The 23,063-nt window shown below is 48.8% G+C and overlaps 4 protein-coding genes across 7 annotated transcripts; 2 read left to right on the forward strand and 2 right to left on the reverse strand.

The window, feature by feature from the left end:
* Positions 1–250: 250 nt before the first annotated feature.
* Positions 251–4,204, forward strand: Gk1 (Glycerol kinase 1). Its single transcript, XM_018100890.3, has 3 exons — positions 251–611; positions 2,717–3,847; positions 3,915–4,204. The coding sequence occupies exons 1-3, from the start codon at positions 351–353 to the stop codon at positions 4,128–4,130; spliced, it is 1,608 nt and encodes a 535-aa protein (XP_017956379.1). The 5' UTR covers positions 251–350; the 3' UTR covers positions 4,131–4,204.
* NitFhit (ntrilase and fragile histidine triad fusion protein NitFhit) lies at positions 682–2,384 on the reverse strand. Its single transcript, XM_018100891.3, has one exon. It carries the CDS (start codon positions 2,208–2,210, stop codon positions 738–740), a length of 1,473 nt encoding a protein of 490 aa, XP_017956380.1. The 5' UTR covers positions 2,211–2,384; the 3' UTR covers positions 682–737.
* Positions 4,205–4,364: 160 nt separating the features above from the next.
* On the reverse strand, positions 4,365–6,551 carry mri (BTB/POZ domain-containing protein mrityu). Of its 2 annotated transcripts, none has more exons than XM_089260430.1 (4): positions 5,452–6,551; positions 5,144–5,338; positions 4,770–5,087; positions 4,365–4,704 (listed from the first exon to the last, which is right to left on the reverse strand). In XM_089260430.1, exons 1-4 carry the CDS (start codon positions 6,077–6,079, stop codon positions 4,499–4,501), a joined length of 1,347 nt encoding a protein of 448 aa, XP_089116556.1. In that variant the 5' UTR covers positions 6,080–6,551; the 3' UTR covers positions 4,365–4,498. The 2 variants fall into 2 exon arrangements, with proteins under 2 accessions (XP_089116556.1, XP_017956383.1); XM_018100894.3 differs by having other exon boundaries at positions 5,144–5,341; positions 5,452–6,549.
* Positions 6,552–6,608: 57 nt separating this feature from the next.
* Positions 6,609–21,092, forward strand: rno (PHD finger protein rhinoceros). 3 transcript variants are annotated; one of them, XM_089260421.1, is made up of 8 exons: positions 6,609–6,733; positions 7,480–7,880; positions 7,958–8,541; positions 8,624–8,818; positions 8,903–9,119; positions 9,180–9,369; positions 9,449–10,059; positions 10,151–21,092. In XM_089260421.1, the coding sequence occupies exons 3-8, from the start codon at positions 8,096–8,098 to the stop codon at positions 19,082–19,084; spliced, it is 10,593 nt and encodes a 3,530-aa protein (XP_089116547.1). In that variant the 5' UTR covers positions 6,609–6,733; positions 7,480–7,880; positions 7,958–8,095; the 3' UTR covers positions 19,085–21,092. The 3 variants fall into 3 exon arrangements, with proteins under 3 accessions (XP_089116547.1, XP_089116548.1, XP_017956369.1); XM_018100880.3 differs by having other exon boundaries at positions 6,624–7,060; XM_089260422.1 differs by lacking the exon at positions 7,480–7,880 and having other exon boundaries at positions 6,623–7,060.
* The last annotated feature ends 1,971 nt before the right edge of the window (positions 21,093–23,063 follow it).

Raw genomic sequence — 23,063 nt, forward strand, 5'->3', positions numbered from 1 at the left:
TTAATTTTACAAGACTAACAACTGAAAAGGTCTTATATTTGGTTATATATACTAGTCACGCACTCATCCCTGCATAAACGCCGATTTTCTTGATTCGCTATCACACGCTGATTCGCAATAAATATTTACGTTTTGCAAAACGGGTTTTTATAGGTATCGGGTACATAGTACAAATAGCTTTGCCACTAACCGAGGGGCTGGGCCTTATCTCTTATCGTAATCGTGTACGACAAAAATGTCTGCCACAATCGAACAACAGTTGTAAAGCCAACAAATTTCGCTGGTTTATTTAGTGTCTGTGCATACGTAACTCAAGGAAAAGGAAAAGTAAGGAAGGAAAAGCTTGGACAATGGATACCGGCAGCGAGTCAGCGGATGTAAACATGAGTGGTCCCTTTATTGGCGCCATCGATGAGGGCACCACATCGGCACGGTTTATGATCTTTCGGGCAGGCACCGATGATATTGTTTGCTACCACCAAATCGAGGTGCCGTCCATTTTTGTGAAGGAAGGTTGGTGTGAACAGGATCCACGGGTCATTACCAACACTGTCAACGAGTGCATTGAGGGGGCATGCAAAAAGCTCGTTGCACTAGGTGGCAATGTCAAGGTGAGCATTATTTTACGACATTCATGGAAAGGGTTAGACTTATATGAAAAGCAAGCATCACGACTAGGCGTACCTTATTAAAACGATCTTTTATTGACAAACACATGGACACGTATAGAGTAAGGATTATGCTGATGCTTTTATGCAACAGTTACGCAGGAAGGTGCGATAGATTTCCGCCTCGTCAATGCGCTCCTGGAGCGTGCGTGGTGGCAGATTCTCAACTCGCTCGTCCAGCTTCACATAGATTTGATCGTTGTGCCCGAAGTCACCATTGCGACGGGGCATAACATGGAAGTGTACGTGTGGCACTGTCTGACCGGCATTGGCGCCATCCTGCACGGTGACGGTCGCTGAGGTGGTGCCATAGATAGTCTCTAGCACTCGTTGCACCAGGCAAACAGTGGCAAATAGATCCGTCACCTCTGCACAGTTGAGTCCATTGAGCCGTGGCGTAATCCTCTTCGTGGAGACCAGCACGTGACCCTCGACGACGCAGCGCAAGTTGGTGAAGGCCCAACAGTGCTCGGACTCGTAAAATATGGTTCGCTTGTCCACGGTGTTGTTTGCAAAGGAGCGATCCTCTCCATACTCCGCACTGGATGGACTCAGATTGAAGGCGGTCAAGCTGTAGATGTCGTTGCGTCTATGCTCGAAGCATGGCATGCTCTGGTATATCTTAGCCAGTTGCGACAAGTCGATCTCGGCTATACCTACGGCTAGCTTTTCCTCGCCGCCACAGTCCGCAAGAACGACGCCCCATGGATTGATTATCATGGCGTGACCCCAGCTCTGGCGTTTCTTATTATGCCAGCCTTGCTGTGCTGCAGCGATCACAAAGCACTGGGTCTCAATGGCACGAGCACGAAGCAGAATCTCCCAGTGGGCTTTGCCCGTCGCATGGGTAAAGGCTGCCGGATAGGTGAGCACCTGGGCGCCCAGTTTGCGAAGCAGCAGTGCGGGCTCTGCGAAGCGCAGGTCATAGCAAATCTGCAGACCCACCTGACCAGCCGGCGTGGCCACTGGTTTCTCTAAGCGCTCGCCCGGTGCCACTGTATCCGACTCGCGCAGGCGTATCTCTTTTGTTGTCGCATCGAAAAGATGCAGCTTGCGATAGATGGCCGCCACCTCACCCAGATCGTTGAGCACGACGTGCGTGTTATATATCCTTTGCTCCGCTTTGTCATCTGATGTTGTTGTGGATGCCTTTAACTCGTGTATGCCGCCCAGAGATAACCACATCTGGTGACATCTGGCCAGCTCCTTGTATTTGGCCATCAGCGGTCCGTCCAGCGACTCGACCAGCTGAAACGTCTCGCTGCGATTCTCACCAACAAAATCACAGCATTCCGGCAGGAAGAGCATTTTAGCTTTTTTCTGAGCTGCAAGCAAAACTAGCTCTTCCACTTGCTGCAAATTGCCGGCTTTATCGTTCGTGGACTGCATTTGGCCAACGGCCACAATGCTCGGGCCACCGATGGCTAAGCCGCCACTCGGTAGAGCTGACATAATGCGCAGCTGCTGTTTGTTTCTGCCGCTGTTGCTGATTCTGATTATCGGGACGACACTTCGACTGAAAATTTTGACTATGTTTGACATCGAGACGAACAAACAAAAGGCCGATCGAAACTTAACAAGTGTTACGCAGTTAAATTTAGTATATTGTGTACATATATATTTCTCTTATCAGCTGGTTTTTGTCGTCTTCATTTTTCTGTTGATTGGGCGTCTAGTGCTGCCACATCGCTACAAATGGAGAGCACAAAACGGAATGACTAATTTTGAAATACTTGCTTCATTGGAATGCAAAATCTTGCACAACACTGGCAGCTTCACTGCTTTTGCACTTGTCTCTATTCCCTTATCAGCCGTTGGGTCATTATATTTTGTTTATTGTACAGTATTGCCATCCTTTATATTTCCATAGTCATTTAGTGCTGCCGTACAGTGCAAAACTTGAAACTTAGTTTCGCGCCAAGGGCTTGGATTCCAGAAAGTGAAGAGTTATTTAAAGGTCAAAAAACAAATTTATAAAACTATAATATTTTGTAATTTATACTTGCTATAATTAAGTATTTTTTAATTGTAAACATTCGTATTTTCAGGACATTTTGGCAATTGGCATTACCAATCAGCGCGAGTCTACATTGATTTGGGATAAGAATACAAGCGAGGCGTTGGTAAATGCCATTATTTGGCTGGACAATCGAACCACCAGCACTGTGGAGGATTTGCTTGAGACAATACCGAATAATGCGCGCAACATTAACTATTTGCGACCATTGTGTGGCCTGCCGCTTTCGCCATACTTCTCGGGCGTTAAACTGCGCTGGCTGAGGGATAATGTGGCGACTGTGAAACGGGCAATGGATGCAGGCGACGCCATGTTCGGCACCATTGATACATGGCTGATGTACAATCTAACGGGTGGCGTGAACGGAGGCGTGCACAAGACGGATGTGACTAATGCATCACGCACTATGCTAATGAACATCGAGACGCTGCAATGGGATGGAAATCTGCTGAAATTCTTCGGACTGCCAAGAAGTATTCTACCAGAAATCTGCTCCAGCGCCGAGCATTTTGGCGTCATTGCTTCGGGTTCGCTAAAGGGCATACCCATCACAGCGGATTTGGGTGATCAGCAGGCTGCGCTGGTGGGCCAACAGTGTCTGTCCAAGGGTCAAGCGAAGGCCACCTATGGCACCGGTTGCTTTTTGCTGTACAATACGGGTCCATCAATAGTTCATTCCCAGCATGGATTGCTCACAACGGTGGGCTATCAACTAGGTCGCAAGGCCACGCCCTATTATGCCCTGGAAGGCAGTGTGTCCATTGCTGGCGCCGCCTTCAATTGGCTAAGAGATAATATTGGCCTTATACAGAACACGGGCCAGATCGAGACGATGGCCAGCATGGTGGATAACTCTCTGGATGTTTACTTTGTGCCCGCGTTCAATGGCCTGTATGCACCTTATTGGAATCAGGATGCAAGGGGCGTGCTATGTGGCCTGAGTGAGGAGACAACCAGTGAGCATATTGTAAGAGCTACGCTGGAGGCTGTTTGCTTCCAGGTGCGCGACATACTTGATTCCATGCACAAGGATTGCAAAATACCACTCGCTAAGCTGATGGTCGATGGCGGCATGACTGTCAATAATCTGTTCCTTCAGCTGCAATCGGATCTGGTTGGCATTCACGTGCTGCGCGCCAAGATTGCGGAGACCACAGCGCTGGTAGGTTGACTCATTGACCGAAACCTCATTCTGGACAGTTTTTGATTACTTCTTTCATCTCTTCCAGGGAGCTGCAATGGCTGCCTATAAGACCATTGCTCCACAGTATAATATGGAAGGCCCGTTGTCAAAATCGGATGAACGCGATGTTGTAAAGCCGAAGATCAATTCCACGGAACGCAATTTGCGTTACCAGAAATGGAAGATGGCCATCGAGAGATCTCTGAACTGGGAGACCTCCTCGCTTGTTCAAGGCGAACGCGAATCCTTTGATGGCGTCTAAGTTGCGGCAGCTTCCAAAAGCATAACCATGGCAAATTGTATTTAATTCAATAAAATATTGTTTTGTTGTTGAAATTGAAGCAAATTATGCTGTACAGGAGGTCTAAATGAAGACTCTCCGTCGAGGAACTACTCAGTAACAACAATATCTATAAGAAGCAGACGACCTGAAAGGGTAGCTGCTAATGCATTCGAGTTGCTGTTCTCCTTTTTTGGCAGACGTATAAATGGTATGTTATAATTTATGTGTTCGTTATATTTCGATAGTGTATACAAAAAGTTCGGTTTCAAAACGTACAAAGCCTTGCTTCGAGAGGGTGCGTGCAGCTAAGATGGCAGTGTATAAACTCCAACCCTTGGGGTCGATCCCTACACGTGTTCATCAACGATGCCGGGTGGAGCATTTGCTGCGGCTGCATGATCCTGCTCGTTTAGCACGACGCCGCCGGCGGCTTCATCCACAGCAACAACAACATCAGCCGCCACGCCCGCACCAACCAGGCCAACAGCAGGTGCAGCCAGATCAACATGAGCATTCACGACAGCTATGGCGGGCGGTGGAATGGGATTGCCACCTAGAGAGTGAATACCACATAGTTATCAAGCATATAGATGGGAAGTCGCGCTAAGTCGTACTCACTTGCATCTAGTTCCAGAGGCGGATCGGCATTCGCCTCGGCGAGATTCGTAACAGACTTGGACTTAACGCACTGGAAATCGACATGACGGCTTTTGGCTTCCTCCTTCTCCCACGACATGTGTATGAACGGACGCTGAACGTAACTATAAATGACTTCAGCTCGGCCGCCAGGACGTCGACGTATCTTCTCTTTGTGTGTGGGATAACCCTCAATGCCGCATCGTATTTTCTTCAATCCTCGATCTTTCATCACCTGCTTGGCCACATCACGGTTCTCGATGTACTTGAAGAAACGATGCATGGCAGTGCTGTGCACAGCTGCAGATAGCGAATGATGAGAAATAAAACATATTTATATGATATTTATGGCATACTCTGGCAATACTCCTCGCCCATTTGCGGGGGGAATTCCTCATCCCAGTCGACCATGTCGTCATCGAGCAGTACTACGACATGGCACTCGCGATCGCCGCGCTGTGCTGAGGCAACCATTAAAGGCAATATCAGATCCTCAAGAAAGACTTCGAACTGCTGGCGGGCTCCCTCGTTGCTCAGCTCATGAAGCAGGCCTCCTTTTTGGTGTAGCACAGAGAGATCAAGTAAAAACAAACGAGAAAAGCAAGAAACGGGGGACGGCACTTGACTAAGAGACGCCCAGCTGCAGCAGCAACAACATACTCACTTAGATTCTGGCAGCGCACAGTGGTCGCGTCGAAGGGTATTAGCAGATAGTCGCATGCTTCCTTCAGCTCAGGCACCGATACAGTGGGCGGACAGCGAATAACTCCACTTTTGTAATACTCCAGTATAGAACGGAATACCAAGTGAGATATGCCATCCGCTAATTCATATTCACCGCGCTCATTGGGATGTACAAATTGAAAGCCTGTGCCAAACATCGTTCCCAACATGGTATTGGGATGTGCAGTGAGCAGAGTTTGCTCCACTGTGAAGCGTACGCCATCCACCAACATCGATATGCGCTCCGGTGGACCCAGACGCACTGCAGCAGCTGCTGCTGCAGCGGCGGCCGCGGCTGCGCTGCTTGTCGTTGGTGTCATCGACTTGTCATGTTTCGAAATCGCACCACTACTCACGCTCATAGCGGTGTGCTGCTGTCTCTGCATGTAGGTGCTGCTGCGACTGCGATTCTTTAGGATGCGCCTACGACGCTCCTCGGCAGCCTCTAAATTCTCTTCGATGCTGCTGCTGTCACTGTATGTATCCTGTTGCTGTTGTTGCTTTTGCTTATTATTGTTGTTATTGTTGCTATTACTACCACTACTATTGGAATTTGGAGTTGTTGACATTTTTCAGGAATTTTTATTCGCACTCGACCGAACAAAAAAAAACGTTTGTTCGAGAACTTTATTCCAGCAAAGTGCAGACAAAGAAATGCATTTGCACTAGCACAGCTTCGTGTGGACGGTTTCACCAAAGTGCTTATCGTTTGCTTTAATCTGTAAGTCGCAATAACTATTTGCCAGCGAGTATCTCCTTACATTATTTTATGATGTAAAAAAATTTGTGCGAACTGTTTTTTGCGCTTCTGTATATTCTCTTCGTTTGCTGTTTTTTTTTTTTTTTTTTTTTTTTGGTGGTTGACAGTTATTCGATAACAAATTGCCAGTGACATCGGCGCGACCATCAAAGGTTCATTTATGATAAGTCGACAACAAGCGACATAATTAACAACAACACAGAAACAACCAAATATTTAAATACTTTGACTTCTCAAACATTGACTTGCTTAGCTCTCAATAAATGTAAGCATTTAATATTATTTTATTGTGCGCGGTATTGGTTCCGCGAACCAAGGATTGAAGCTGGTTTCGATAAGTAAAAGAACGAACTAACAAAAGCAGAGAGCCGCTATCGATAATCGATTCCGGTACAGCTCTAATAATCGATAAGCCGAAAAGCAAAATGGCAGACGTAGAAAAGGAAACCGAGAAGAAAATCTTGTAAATAATCCGTAAAAAAATTGCATATTTGTCGCAAACATTATGCCAATTGCGCGAAACGCGAGTGCATAATAAATGTAATGTGCAGTTTGTGTGCTAGATCTATTTCAACGACCACAAAGTGCTCGCGTGTGTGTCTGCGGCGGCAAAAGCAAAGCCCAGAGTAATATATCTCAATCGAAATTCGCTCGAACGCGACAACCAAAACAGGCAGCAAACAAAGCAACAAATGTGGCGACAATGCCAACCAGCGGGCACGGGCATAATTTCGCATGCATTCTTAAAATGTGCAATTTGCAAAAACAAATAATATTACTACAATAAAAAGTAAGAAAAAAAAAATAGGTGCAAAAACGTCGAATCGAATGTGAATGAAAGAGGGGGGAGCAGTGAGCTGAAGAGCGGATGAGACGTTTGCACAAAAGCTGACGGCTGCAGCACGCACGGTCACTTCCATCTCGCTCACACCAATGCCGCGAATGCGCGCGCCCTTAAAACGAGCGTGCGAGATAGATGGATTTTTTGGGATGGCATTTAATGTGTTGTTTGCGTTACACAGCAGTCAGCTTTTGTTATGCCACACGCGTTTTGATATTTTCCTTTTTACTGTCAGTTTCAGGTTTTTTTCTTCTCTTTTTTGTGTATTTTTTGTGACGAAAAGCGCATAGAAAATGTACAAGAAAAAAGTTTGCAAATCGAAAATCGGTTAGTCGCAAATATAATTTAACTGTGTTCTTTTCGTTTAGGCGGGCAGTGAACAAAATAATAGTGTAAGCTTTTGCATACACTCATACACACACACAGAGACAAAGTGCGTGCAAAAACAAAAGTAGTGAAGCAAACGGTCGAAGAAACAGAAATCGAAGGAGGGGGAGCGGTAGCGCGCATCTATTGCTTAGAGCAGTGCATTGCACAGACTGCAAAGTGGCGGCGCTACTCGGGATTAGTGCTGGTGCAGCGGCAGCGGCGTCCATGTTAAACGGGCGGCAGCAGCAGCAGCACAACAACAACAAGAACTATAATTACAACAATAACAATAACAATTCAATTAACAACAACAACAAACAGCAGCGGAGCTCGCAACAACTGCAACAACAACAGCCGGCGGTGTGGCTGTGGTGTCGCCAATTGTGGCCTTAAGCATGTAGTAAGAAATGTCCATAATAAATTGCATCACTTAATTAACAACTGCCCTTCCTGCACCTCCGTTCAACCCATCCATAGGTCGCAGTTGAGCAAGAAAAGCGGGCGGTCTAAGTAGCACAAGTCGAACCCCTGAGCGCAGGAGGTTCCACAAGGCAAAACCAATAAAATATATACACACACCCACACAAACAAAGAGAAACAACACACAAATGAAAAATGTCACAAAGAGGTAAGCGCGGTAATCAGCAGCAGCAGCAGCAGCAACAGCTGCAGCAGCAGCCGCCGCAACAGCAGCAGCGACAAGACGTTGAGCCGCAGCCGCCGCCCACAAAGCGACGAAAAGGACGGCCGCCCAATGGAGCACCGGCGACAGCAACAGCGTCATCAACAGCAGCAGCAACAGCGACAACATCAACAACAGCAGTTGCTGCTGCAGCAACAGTTGCTGTCAGCGACCAACCGTCAATATCGAAGCTGCCGAGCAAGGCCAAATCGGCCAGCAAAAGTAAAGCGCAAAGCAACAGCAACAATAATAGCAATAGCAACAACAACAGCAACAACAATAACAGCAGCAACACCTGGCAAGCGCGCTCCGTGGCCGATATCAAAATGTCGAGCATCTATAATCGAAGCTCAACCGAAGCGCCAGCTGAACTGTATCGGTAAGTCCAAGAGAAATCAGTATATAAATATAAATCTATAAAACTTACTTCTAATATGCCCTTATTTTTTGCTCTATTACAGCAAGGATCTCATTAGCGCAATGAAATTGCCAGACTCAGAGCCATTGGCCAACTCCGAGTATCTGATTGTAACTGATCAATGGAAACAGGAATGGGAGAAGGGCGTACAGGTGCCCGTCAATCCCGATTCGCTGCCCGAGCCGTGTGTCTATGTGCTGTCCGACCCAATCGTATCGCCAGCGCATGACTTTAAACTGTAAGAAATTGGTTAAACCAAAGATATTCCTATATATGTATAGGTAGGGAGTACTACGTTCATATATTTTCATTCTTATTGCAGTCCAAAAAATCGTTTCCTGCGCATCACCAAAGACGAACATTACTCGCCGGACCTGCATTGTCTGACGAATGTTGTTGCACTGGCGGAGAACACATGTGCCTATGACATCGATCCCATCGATGAGGCTTGGCTGCGATTATATAATGCCGATCGTGCACAATGTGGAGCATTTCCCATTAACGAAACGCAGTTCGAGCGGGTCATCGAGGATCTGGAGGTAGATTGTTATACGATAAAGCTAAAAATCTTGACCAATGCTCGATTATCTCTTGACTAGGTTCGCTGCTGGGAGCAAATCCAGGTCATACTTAAGAAGGAGGAGGGTCTGGGCATTGAGTTTGATGAAAATGTTATATGTGATGTTTGTCGCTCGCCCGACTCCGAGGAGGCCAACGAAATGGTATTCTGTGATAATTGCAACATCTGTGTGCATCAGGCTTGTTACGGCATTACAGCGATTCCATCAGGTAACAGAGAAAGAGAGAGAGAGAGTGAAACATTCCCGGGATCTTATACTAAACCCCCACATTCACAATTGCTTTCCAGGCCAGTGGCTTTGTCGCACTTGTTCGATGGGCATCAAGCCAGAGTGTGTGCTTTGTCCCAACAAGGGAGGCGCCATGAAATCTAATAAATCGGGAAAACATTGGGCGCATGTCTCTTGCGCCTTATGGATACCAGAAGTTAGCATTGGCTGTGTCGATCGAATGGAACCGATAACGAAAATCTCAAGCATTCCTCAAAGTCGTTGGGCATTGATCTGTGTGCTTTGTCGCGAGCGTGTGGGCAGCTGTATACAGTGCTCGGTGAAGACGTGCAAGACGGCTTACCATGTCACCTGTGCGTTTCAGCACGGCCTGGAGATGCGCGCCATTATCGAGGAGGGGAATGCCGAGGATGGTGTGAAGCTGCGCTCCTATTGTCAAAAGCATAGCATGAGCAAGGGCAAAAAGGAGGGTGCGCACGCATCGCATACATCGGCATCCAGTTGCATGCAAAAGCACAACAACAAGTTCTCGTCGAGCAGTGGGCATGCTGGCGAGGAGGGGCAAACAGCAGGTGCCAAAGGCGAAGATCACCGGAGACGCAAAAACCATCATCGGAAGAACGATATGACCTCAGAAGAGCGCAACCAGGCGCGTGCGCAAAGATTACAGGTGAGTTATATATAACAGTTTATATTGCTAGATTGATAGCAGTTATATATGTATATATGTCTATATGTTTGTATGTATCATCATTATTCAGGAGGTCGAAGCGGAGTTTGATAAACACGTGAATATCAATGATATTAGTTATCATTTGTACGATGTGGATGAGGACGCCATTGAGGCCATTTATAATTACTGGAAACTGAAGCGTAAGTCGCGACATAACCGTGAGTTAATTCCACCTAAATCGGAGGATGTGGAGATGCTCGCACGCAAGCAGGAGCAACAGGATCTCGAGAATCACAAATTGGTTGTACACTTACGTCAGGACTTGGAGCGCGTGCGTAATCTGTGCTATATGGTCAGTCGACGTGAGAAGCTGTCGCGTTCGCTGTTCAAGCTGCGCGAGCAGGTATTCTACAAGCAGCTCGCTGTGCTGGACGATGCAGTTGTGCAGCGGCAGCAACAGCAGCAGCAGTCGGGAGCAGCGGACAACAGCAAGGAGCGGCCCGCATTGGACACAGATGCCATACTCTATGCAAACGATGGACCCACTCTCTACGATCGGTTCTACAGCTCGGATCAGCTAACTGTGCCGGCACAGTATCAGAGCTTGGAATATATATTGGAGCAGCTAAAGGGTAAGAAGCAGGCACGTGGACGCGCCTCTCAGTCGCCCAACAAGCGCAAGCAGCAGGCGGCGGCTAGCAAGGGCTCGCCCAAAAAGAAACTCAATAATGGTGCAATAACTACAACAACAACAACAACTACAAACACAACAACAGCAACAGCAGCTGGAACAATAGCTAACAAAGCACCCAAGTCTCGTGGCTCGCCAAGGGCGCCTACAACGGCGTCCTCGGCGGTGCCGTGTGCGGGGAGGCGTGCCTCAAAGAGCGGCCCGGCAACGACGGCGACGTCGAGCCATCAACAACAACAACAAACGCAGCAGCAGCAGCAGAAATTGTCTAAATCCTCTAGTGCTATTGGCCGCGCGTCCGCCCCAGCGGTTAGCGGCAGCTCGTCATCGGCTGATTCCAGCTCGGCGCACGGCAGCAGCAGCAGCAGCGCCAGCAGTAGCAACAGCAGTTCCGACTCCAGTAGCGATAGCGATTCAGGCAACGAAAGCCACAGCTATCGCAGCTATCGCAATAAAACCCAGCCAGGAGGAGGCACAGCTACAGGCACAGGGACAGCCACAGGCACATCAACAGCGGGAGCAGCCAAGCCCGTGCGTAAGCAATCCTATGCGCGCAGCGTTGAGCAGCGCAAGAAGCAGCGACAGCGGCGTCAGAGTGAGGCAGCTGCGTGTGCGTCTGCAGCGTCTGCCAATGCCCGCAGCAGCTGCAGCAGCAGCAGCAGCAGCAGTAGAAGCAGGAGCAGGAGCAGCAGTTCCTCCAGCGACGACAACGATGAACGGACGCAGCGTGTCAAACGTGTCCACAAGTCAACGACATCCACAGCCACAGCCACAGCAACCGCAACAGTACCTGCCAAAAGTCAAGCAACTAAGTCAAAGCAAAGCACAACTGCGACGAGCACAGCTCGACGAAAACTGTCCAGTAATGGAGGAGCAGCAGCTGCCGGCACAGCCTCATCATCTACAGCGCCCACAGCGACGCGCGGCCTTGCTCAGATGGACAAGGAAATGCGGCAGCAAGACCCCAACAGTCTGTCCAGCGATGAAAGTGAGGAGCTGCTGCCTGTGAAGCTAGGCGAGCGACAGGCGCGAACTCACAATGCGAGCTCAGCGCATTCAAATTCCACACCAGGCGGAGCAACGGCAACAACAGCACTGCGTAAGCCGGGCCAGCACATCTATTCCGATTCGGATAGCTCGTCGACAACGACGCCGGAGCGTGAGGTGCCCAAGCGGCTGGAGGAGGAGGAGCAGGCGGCAGCCGAGAGCAATGTGAGCGACTCACAAAATCAGCAAACGATACGCACCAAGGCCGCCATGAAGGAGTTTGTGCCAGGCACAACGGCAGCTACAGCGTCAGCGACAGCGACAACTGCAACAACGACAAGCAAATCAAAGGCCAACAAATCGAAAGCCAATGCACCCGTCTTTCCGCCCGTGGATCTACTGGTGGTTCCTCAACGGCAGGCAGCCAAGAAGGCAAGCGAAAATATGCGCATCTCCACGAATCTCGCCACTGCACTGCTGCCCGATGCCAGCGAGCGATTGAGGGAGCCGGAGCCAGGCAGCAGCAGCGCTGGAGTAAGCGCGTCCAATGCCACCAGCAGCAGCAGTAGCAGCTCGAAGAGCAAGGCCAAGGAGGCAGCGAATCGCGTGCTCGAGGCGGATAAGGCGCGACCGAAGGAGCTGCAGAAGACGACGGGCAAGGCGGCGGGCGAGACGACGGCAGAGCGTGGCAAGCGGGGCAGACCACCCAAGCAGCAAAAGGAAAAGGAGAAAGAGAAGGAAAAGGAAAAGGAAAAGGAGAAGGAGAAAGAAAAGGAGAAGGAAAAAGATAAGGAGAAGGAAAAGGAAAAAGAAAAGGAGAAGGAGAAGGAGAAGGAAAAGCCAGCACCCAAGAACAACGAGCTGGCCAAACTGGGCAACTTTGCCGTCTCGTATGTGCCACAGCGACAGGCAGCCAAGAAGGCAGCCGAACAGCTGAAGAGCAGCGGCGCAGCTCTGGTGAAATCCAGCCAAGAGTCGAGCACGAGTGCAGCCAATGAGGAGCTGACGACAGGGGCAAGTGCAGGAGCAGCAACGACAACAACAAACACGTCGCCCCTCAAATCCGCCAAACAGCAGCAGCAGCAGCAGACGACGCCTGTGCGTCGCAACTCGCTGTTGAAGGAGACACCACGACGGCGCTCCAAGGAGGAGGTAGCACCAGCGCCTGTAAAGCGGCGCATTGCACCGCCCAATCTGTCCAGCACCAGCTCGGGTGAGAGCAACAGCAGCAGCAGCAATTCCTCCAGCAGCAACAGCGACAGCAGCAGCAGCGGCAGCGGCAGTGACTCGGACAGCGACAGCGAGCCGCCAGTTCAGGAGAAGCGCAAGCCGCCAGCAGCAGCAGCAGCAGCAGCAGCGGCGGCGGCAACAACAACAGCTGCTGCCTCCACCTCTGCATCTGCATCCAACTCTGTTTCCACCTCCGCATCAACCTCCACCTCCGCCTCTAGCTCAATTGTGCCAAAGCGTTCGCCGCGCAAGTCGCTGGACAAGCCAGCTCCGGCTGCGGCTCCGGCTGCAGCTCCAGCTGCACCTCAGTCCAGTCGAACGCGCCAGAATTCCACAAATAAATCGCCAAAGAGAACGCCGCAAAAGTCGCAAGCGCCGGAGTCAAATACCACGCCCAAATCCTCGCAGCGACGCAAATCCTCGTTGGACGATCTGAGCAAGCAGACGCCGCCGGAGGTGAGTAAACGTGCCACACGCAATTCCAAGTCGCGTCCTCCCTCACCTGCCGTGGTCAGCCAAGCGAAGGCCAGTCCGGAAAAGCCAATTGCTTCCCGACGCAAGTCTCGAGCGGAATCGCCGAAGAAGACGCCGCCCAATCTGGAGCATGAGATAGCGCAGCGCAAGGCGGCGACGGGCAGGACGACGAGTGCGCTGGATAAGCTGCTCGACAAGAAGCAGCAACAGCTGAACAATGCCACGCCCACGCCCACAGCAACGCCGACAACAACACCAACGCCTCCAGCCAAGCAGAGAGCGCCGAGTCCCGAGGCGGAAGTTCAGCGGCCATCCACTGCGCAGCAGGAGTCGGGCGAACAGCCCATGGACATTGACGAGGAGCTAACCACGGCGCCCACTCACACCCAGCTCTCGGCCAACGCCAGCAAACTGGCGGAGCTCTCGGCGGCGGACATCGATGAACGGCCGCCGGCAGCTCCGTTGCCCGCCTCGCCCACACCCACGCCCTCGAACGATGAGCTCTCCGATGAGGCGGGCAGCGATCAGAGCGAGCGCCGTCGCAGCCATACCTGGCGCTCGCGTCGCAGACGCCGGCGCACGCGCGACCAAGACGACGAGGAGCAGCACACGCATCACACGCAGCATCTGCTCAACGAGATGGAGAATCTGCGCGAGCTGGAGGAGGAGCGCAAGAATGAGTTGATGGTGAATGCAATACTCCGCATATACTCCGCATCCACATCCTCGCCTGCTGTCACGGTCATTCCATCCGAGCCGCCCGAGATCATTGAGCTGGACTCTAACTCCAATTCAGGCGAGCAGCAGCAACAGCAGCAACAGCAGCAGCAGCAACAGCAACCGCAGCAGCAGCAACAGCAACCGCAGCAGCAACAGCAACAACCACAGGCGCTGCCTTTGCCGGAGCCTGTTGCCACAGGCTGCGCCACTTTGGAGCTGGATCAGCCCATTGTAGATACCATTCTGGACATGGAGGACAGCAAGTATACCAACAGCTTTGCCACCAGCGTGGCTAATGTCCTGAATCCGCCCAACTCGGGTCCCATGAGCAGCCTGCTCGATAGCAGCGGACCTGGCGCCGGCAGCAAGCAAATCTTCGAGGAGGACAGCACGCTGGCGACGCGTAATCTGGTCGAGAAGTTGCGCAAGACGAAGCGGAAGCCAATGCTGGACGATTGCAAGGACTCGTTGGACTTGCTGCCGCCCACGCCAGCGATACCCTCGGTGTTTCCCTTTCACAATGCAGCTGATCCTGAAGATCTGATCCATGCACAAAAGGAGCTCCAGCAGCAGCAGCAGCAGCAGCAACAACAACAGCAGCAGCAGCAGCAACAGAGTTGCCTCTTTGGCAACTCGGCGCCCAATTCGGTGGCCAGTCAGCTGACCATCAAGGATTCCCCCCTGACGGCCAACAGTGGCGGCAGCTATGCCAACAGTTTGACCAATACGCCCAATGCCACGCCCACCACAAATGCGAGTGCCAACAACCTGGGCTACGGCAACGTGAACTACAGCTGTTACCTGAACAAATCCTCGCCGCAGCTGGCGCACAAGCCGAGCAACGGCAACCAGCTGGCCACGACTCCAACTGCAACGCCCACCACGCCCGTCTCAGTGGCCGCACCACCGCCCACGCCCGACTTTGTGGATCTGGCTGCGGCGGCTGTGAAGAACAGCCTGAGCGGCTATGCAGCGGGCGCCGCAGGAGGCGCCTCCTCGCTGCCCACGCAGGCGAATGCAGCCATCAACTCATCCAACTCGCAGTCGAACAACAAGCTGAGCGACTACGATGAGAACACGCGCATGCAGTCGCCATTTGGCGGCATGCAGCGCTGGAACGAGAACGATTTGATCGCAGCCAGGCGCAGCAGTTCGCCCAGCTCTGTGTCCGAGTCGAACGATCAGCCGCCGAGTCAGCTGGCCCAGCAGCTGGACAAGAGCTACTTCAACAGCTATGCTGCGGCGGCGGTGAGTGCACCGGCAGGCGGAGCTGGAACCGGAGCTGGAGCCGGAGCAACAGTCAATCAGGGTGCGCCAGCCAGCAACAACAACAGCGCAGTATCCGGCAGCAGTGCGGGCAATGCCTTTGGCAGCCATACGCCGCTCGTCAATGGCATCGATGCCATGTCCATGTACAACAATGCGACGCAGCAGCAACAACAGCAGCAGCAGCAGACCACGCCCACTCACCCACAGCGGACGCCCAACAGTCAATACAATGGCGGCATCTATCCACAGCTGGCGGTCATCATTCAGCAGCAGCAGCAGCAGCAGGTGGTGCAGGCGACGCTTGCCGAGCCCAGTGCCCAGACCCTGTTCGGCAACAGCTCACAGCCCAACACGCCCTATGTGAGCACGCCCTATGCCACGCCCAATCTGACGCTGACCACAACGCCCAATCATCAATATCCAGTGGATGGCAATCTAACGCCTTATCCGCTGCTGAGCAGCTGTGCAGAGCAGTTGCCAGCGATGATGCAGCAGCAGCAGCAGCAGCAGCAGCAGTCGGTGGAGCAGGTGCAGCCAGTGCAGGTGCCGCTGCCGGTGACTGTGCCCGTGGCGGTGCCAGTGCCCGTGCCCGTAACCGTGCCTGTGGCAGTGCCCATAGCTGTGCCCGTCGCTCCACCCCTGCCGCCGCTGCCCCTGCCCAGCAAGGAGAGCATCTCGCCCACCAAGCGGGGCAGCAACAATTCCGCCAAGCAACAGCAGCAGCAGCAGCAGCAGAAGCAACAGCAGCAGCTCCAGCACAAATCGCCCCAGCTGCCGCAGGGCAAGTCGCCTGGCAAATCGCCCAGGCAGCCTGTCGCCCTCCATCCGCCGCCCACGCCGCCGGCGCCCATAGCCACGCCCACGCCGACAGTTACGCCCACGCCCGCAGTGCCGAAATACGATCCGCTGACGCACACGCTGACAGGCAAGCCGCGTCAGCGGGCGCCACGAGGCAGTGGCTCGCAGTCGGGCACGCGCGGTCGAGGACGCGGCCGTGGCCGTGGTCGGGGAGGCAATGCAGCCAACGCCATTCTCCCACTGCCGCCGGCCATTGCCGACTACGGACGGAACACGCACATCGTGAGCAACCTGGTGGGCACGCCCTACGAGTTCAACAACTACGATGACGAGTTGAGCGGGCCCGGCGTGGAGAACCTGCAGTCGTTGCGCGATCGCCGACGCAGCTTCGAGCTGCGCACGCCGAATGCGGGCGCAGCCGGCGGTGCAGCGGCGCCGAGCAACACCACCAGCTATTCGAGCTGCAAGCTGCGTGGCCAGAACAAGGCGAATAATCCGCTGCTGCATGCCATTGTGCAGCCGGTGCTGCCCGGGCCGGTGGATATGCGCACCTACAATCTCGGGTTCGAGGCACCGCACAGCACCGCCTCCCAGGAGGCCTACCAGAACAATCTGCTGGGCGCCTTCGACTCGGGCACTGCGGATCAGACGCTCAGCGAATTCGACGAGGAGGATGAGCGACAGTTTCAGTCGGCATTGCGCGCCACTGGAACCACCAGCAGCAGCAGCACCACCACCGCCAATAATAACAACAGCAGCAGCAGCAACACCTCGCCCAATAAACCACCGAGTGGAGCGACTGTTGCCAGTGGTGCAGCTCCTAGCAGCCTGCTGAGCAGCGCATTGCAATCGAGTGAAGCGAATCAAGCCCCCACTAACACGCTCGTCTCCGAGCTGGTGGTGCCTGCACTGGAAGCCTCACTGGAGGCCACCTCGGAGGAGATATCCATCGATTCAGACACCACCACGCTAACCACCAAGGCGGCGCTGAACCAGCTGAAGCTTAAGATCAAGGAGCCGCTCGCTTACCCGGATCTGCACTACAGCAGCGTCACGAACAGCAGCTGCCTGTCCAGCAGTGGCAGCCTGGTGCAGGCGAATGTGGTGCAAACCACCGTCACAGCGCAGCTGAGCGGCGCCACTGTGGCCAGCACCTCGGCGGCCTGCACGCTGAGCGTGAGCGGAAACTCGCGGCGCATGCGAAAGAAGGAGCTGCTCAGTCTGTATGTGGTGCAGAAGGATACGCTGAACGACGACAGCTCGTGTGGCCTGCCCGCTGCCTCGGATAGCCAGCCGCTGGAGAACATGCGCAAGTCGGATGCCAGCGAGCTGGACGACGAGCAGCAGCAGCAGCAACAGCAGCAGCTGCCGGCAGGCGGCGGCACTACCAAGCGCTTCAAGAAGACCGCCAGCAACAGGGAGCTGCGTGCGCTCGATGCGACTGCCTGCCTCGAGGAGCAACTGCCGGCGGGCGGTGCAGCTGGAGCGCAGCCGTCGGGAGATGGTCGCCGGCGCAGTGCCTGCAGCTCGGGCAGCGCGGACAATGGCAAAACCGGGGCGGCGAGCAGTGCGGGCAAGCGACGTGGACGTAGCAAGACCCTGGAGAGCAGCGAGGATGACCACCAGGCGCCCAAGTTGAAGATCAAGATTCGCGGACTGCCAGCCACAAATGAGACGAATGCTGGGCTGTCGGTCAGCGGCTTGGATGGCAGCAGCAGCAGCTACAGCTACGAGATGACGCGACGGGCGTGTCCGCCCAAGAAACGGCTCACCAGCAACTACAGCACCCCAACGCTGGAGGAGATCAAGCGCGACTCGATGAACTATCGCAAGAAGGTAATGCAGGACTTTGACAAGGGCGAGGACAACAAGCGCGAGCTGGCGGGCGACAATGAGACGCTGCTGGCCAAGCCGAAGAAGGACAAGAAGGACAAGCCGAAGAAGGACAAAAAGGAGAAGAAGCGCCTCAAGCAGCAGCAGCAGCAGCAACAGTTGCTGCAGTTCAGCAACAACAACAGCACCACCACCACCCTGACGACCATGACCACCACGCTGATTGAGAACACGGTCAGCGACTCGCCTGGCGAGAAGCCAAAGCTTATATTGCGAATCAACAAGCGCAAGGCGGAGACAACGACCACCACGAAAATCAACGCGGAGCAACAGCCGCAGCAAGAGCAGCCGCCGCCGCAGCAGCAGCAGCAGCAAATGGAGGCACCGCTACGCCTGAAGATTGCGCGTATTTCAGCTGGAGGCGCCTATGTCATCGGTGCCAAGACGGAGAACAAGGAGCCAACGCCAGTGCCATCCGTTTCCCCAGCGGCGCCCGCCGAGCTGCCGCTGTTGCCACTGGTCGGTGCATCGCCATCGCTCGCCAACAACAATAGCAGCTTCACGCCTCACTCCCAGAACGCGAATGCCTCGCCAGCACTGCTGGGCAAGGACACGAGCACGCCCTCGCCGCCCTGCCTGGTCATCGACAGCAGCAAGAGTGCGGATGTGCATGACTCCACCTCGCTGCCAGAGAGCAGCGGTGCAACGGCTGCCTCGGTCGTCAGTGGTGCTGGCGGAGGCGTGGGTGGTGCTGATGTTGTTGGTGTCGGTGTTGGTCCCACTTCGCCGCTGTGCGTCAATGTGGGCAACTATGATAATAGCAACAATTCGTTGCCGTCGGCCAGTGGCTCCGGGTCCGTGTCCAGCAATTCATGCAATAGCAATTCGAACAACAACAACAACAATAATAATAATAATAATAATAATAATAATAACAACAACAATAACAACGGCAACAACAGCAACGGCAGCCGCACAGGCGGTTTACTTCCACTGAAAAAAGACTGTGAGGTTAGATGATAATCATAAAGCCAGCGTTCGACCAAGCTATATATGTATATGAAACACACACATATATATATGTAGATCCGACTATATATATAGAGAGAGAGAGAAACGATTCAGCGATCGTTTACTTCCAGCAGCAACAAAGTGTCCTATAAAAAAAAGCAAACCCTACATCTTTATCCACTTTCATGCATGTTCTTTTGTAAACCCATCTGTAAATCATTTATTTTTATTATCCCCTCTCCCCAACACTTTTGTAAAGCCCTATTTTGTACAGTTAGTTGATAAGTCCAGCCCCAATTTTGTTGTGCACACGCAAGATATTAAAACTATATAGGCATACTATATATACATATATATAAATATGAATTATACAACCAACGTACATAAACAAATACTAAATAATGATTGTACATTTTTAATTAAAGCGAATTTTATATATAGTTCCGTAGTCTAGCCTATGTAAAAAATCAAATACTGTATTAAAAGTTAAACACGAAGTAGAAATTCGCAATTATGTTTAGCCTAAATATCAGAGAAAGTTAAAAATTAATAAAAAGAATTCAAATGCTCGGTTTATATAGCGCATACGGATCAGCATGCGTTATTCTAGTTAACCCACTTCCATAAAAATACCTACTCATATATAAAATAAAAAAACAAAAAACTAAAATATATAAAAATAAATATATATTATTATTATATATATTTTAATTATTTATTAATAACTATTTAAAAATGACAAAAAACAAATGGAAAAATTCATTAAATAAACACAAAAAAAAAAAAATTAAAAATAAAATAGAAAATTTGTTGAAAATCGAAGAAAAACCAGAAATGAAAAGCGAAACACTTAACAGTTGTAGCTCGTAGTCATTAACTGTAGTTCTTAGCGAAAATCGAAAGTCGGCTACCAACATTTTGGGGGCGTGGCCGCAACTAAGTGCATATATTAAAGCGAACAGCAACATATAAAATTAGAATAGAAATTAAAATGAAAAGTAAAAAAATCAAGAACACTTTTGGAGAATGGAAATGTTTGTATTTTTAGATTGTAAGCCAAAAGAAAAACCGTGTCGAAACTCCATAAAAAAATTTAAAAATTGCAACAAAACACTTGAAGTTTATTATTTTATATTAACTTTTGTTGAAACATTTTCGAAATAATCCAAAACAGATTTTGTACAGACAAGTCGAAAAGATCTACACAATCAATACACTACATACAGCTGCGGGCATGAAAATAGTAGGGTGACTGAGCATTAAATGTTATATACAGAAACTTTCCGCTAAACTTAGCAATATCTAAATGAATAACAAAACATGTTTATCTCAATATTCGTTTTACATTTTGTTAAGAAATTAAGTTTATCCCAGAGGCTCTTTGTTTAACATTTTGTGTACAGTCGCACTTCTATTTCTAGGACTAGCAGCTGCTTTAGTTATTATCAGACGCTCTATGTGATTGCGCATTCCAGTTCTAGTTTCAGATGATAAAGATGACTTGAAATCCAAACTTTTAAATGTCATATATTCTTAAAAAAAAAAAAAACACTCAAATTAATTTTGTTTTGTCTCTAAAAATGTTTTTAAAAACAAATTAATCACATCGAGCTGCTTCAACTGTATATATTTATGGAAAATTTTTTTTCAAATTCGGCTTATCATTTTTAAAAAATCAAGAAAGGACAAACTATTAAGAAAATAAAAGTTAAAAAAAATAAAATAAAATACATAAATAAAACATATTTATTCCAATATATACACAAGCAAACAGAAAATTGTAATTTTAAAACTATTCGGAGTTGTAAATGGCAGAGATTTAATTGTAAATATTTGTGTGAGTGTGTGCGTGCCTGTGTGTGAGCGTGAATGAAATGTTTTTTTTTTTTTTATTATTATTACGTTAAAATCTTATTATTAATAAATACTGATTATTAATTTTAAATTGTAGTTTTTAGCGAAAATTTAAATAAAACAACAAGCAAAAGCCTTATTAAAAAAAAAAAAATGAATCAAATCATTTTTAACATTTGAAACTTGCAATCTGCACAAGCCCAATTTAGTTTTTCATCAATCTATAAGCTAATCCGATATGATAATATTATGATCTGATACTTTATATCGTGAAGTTGGCAAATGTGGGGAACCAAAAGAAAGAGCGACTTTATAGCAGAGTAATCCTTGAAAACAATTTGTCAATTAAAAAACAAAATGTAAAGTATATGGATAACATAAACATCATGAATGGAACTGGGTATATAAACACATATGTATATATACATACGTAAAAAGTAGGGACACAATATTTTTGGTGCCGTATTTTGTACAAATCAAGCAATATTCTCTGAACTTGTTAATGAAAAACACACAAAATAGAGAGAAATAGATCGTATATTTTTTAGTTCCCATATGTTCGATACAGACCAAACCAAGCGTTAAATAAATATTAAATACTTTATATAAGTCAAGAAAATGTCTTACATATGCCTCAAAAACAAAAAAAAAGGAAAACTTTTCAAAAATTACATTATATAAGCAAAATAGGCAAACAATAAGTATTACTAATGAAATTATTATTATTATACTATTATTATTATGATTATTATTATTATCATTATTATTATTATTGATATGATATAGGTGTTGAGCAGATGACAACAGTTAGTGCGTAAGTACGTAGGGCTACATAGGGAAATCTATAGTGCTAGTATAGTGTCAGGAACTAAAGATCGATATGTAGATTTAACAATGGGTAGGTGTTATATAAGTATATAAAACGAACAATCTAAGCACATGCCTAGTAAATCCAAATATATAAGTATTGTGTAACATACTACAGAATATATATATATATAGACATAAATCAACTTTTTTGTATGTTAAATAATTATGAACATGATTTCTAAACAACACTTCGATATAGTATATGTAAAATACGGAAACAAGATAATGCTGTAAAAATATGAAAAAATTAAAACCAACCAACTAGTAAAGCTAAGTTGTATTATAAATATGAAAATATAGAAGAAATTATACATAAATTATTAAAAACAAAAGTCTTTCACTTACCTTCCACAGCACTTTCCATAATGATATAAAATCATTGCAAAATTGTTTTTCTTTTTTTATATATAGATATATTTTTCCTTTTTGTTTTCTGTATAAGTACATATATATTCATCTCTTTATATACAGTGTGCCACTAAAGTCACCGTACTCTTGTTGTATTTGCGCGAATGACCCTGAAACTTGGCCAAATTTTTGTTAAATTAAAAAATGTTAATGCAGGATTATAAACTAATATATTTTCTTCTAAACTAAAAAAGAAAATCAGTGAAATTTCAAACTTAACATAATAATATTAATTAAAAACAATAGGAACTCCAATGTCTGCGTCAACAAAAGTCTACGTACTTTTACAAACTAATAGAAACTTACTAACTATAAGGAACAATCTTTTCAATTAAACTTCAAATTTAGTATCTAGTGGGATAACCCTTCATCTTAATCACCTCTCTGAGGCGATTTGGCATTGAAAGCACCAATTTTTCGATATATTTAGGATCTAACGCGCACCACTCCTGGTGTAATGCCTCTCGCAGGCGGTTTTTGGTGCTTATTTGGTGCTTCCTAATTTTTTTTTCGAGCATATTCCAAACATGCTCGATTGGATTGATATCCGGGCTCTGTGGCGGCGTCTCTAAAAGATGTGGAGTGTTGTACGCGAGATACAACCTAGTATTAATTGCTTTATGTTTAGGGTCATTGTCCTGTTGAAACCAGAAATCAGACCCAATTCCGAGTTTCTCGGCGCTGCTCTTTAAATTTTTTTTTTAAATATCAATGTACACATATTGGTCCATCACTCCGTCGATGAATTCCAAATTTCCGACTCTTGCTGCAGCCATGCAACCCCAAACCATAATACCTCCGCCGCAGTGTTTTACGGTTTTTATTGTATTTTTGGGGTTCAGTGCTTCTCCTGGTC

The sequence above is a fragment of the Drosophila navojoa genome, chromosome 4 (genome assembly GCF_054131105.1).
Source record: "Drosophila navojoa isolate 15081-1374.11 chromosome 4, UAZ_NAV_1.0, whole genome shotgun sequence".
Classification (NCBI taxonomy): Eukaryota; Metazoa; Arthropoda; class Insecta; order Diptera; family Drosophilidae; genus Drosophila; species Drosophila navojoa.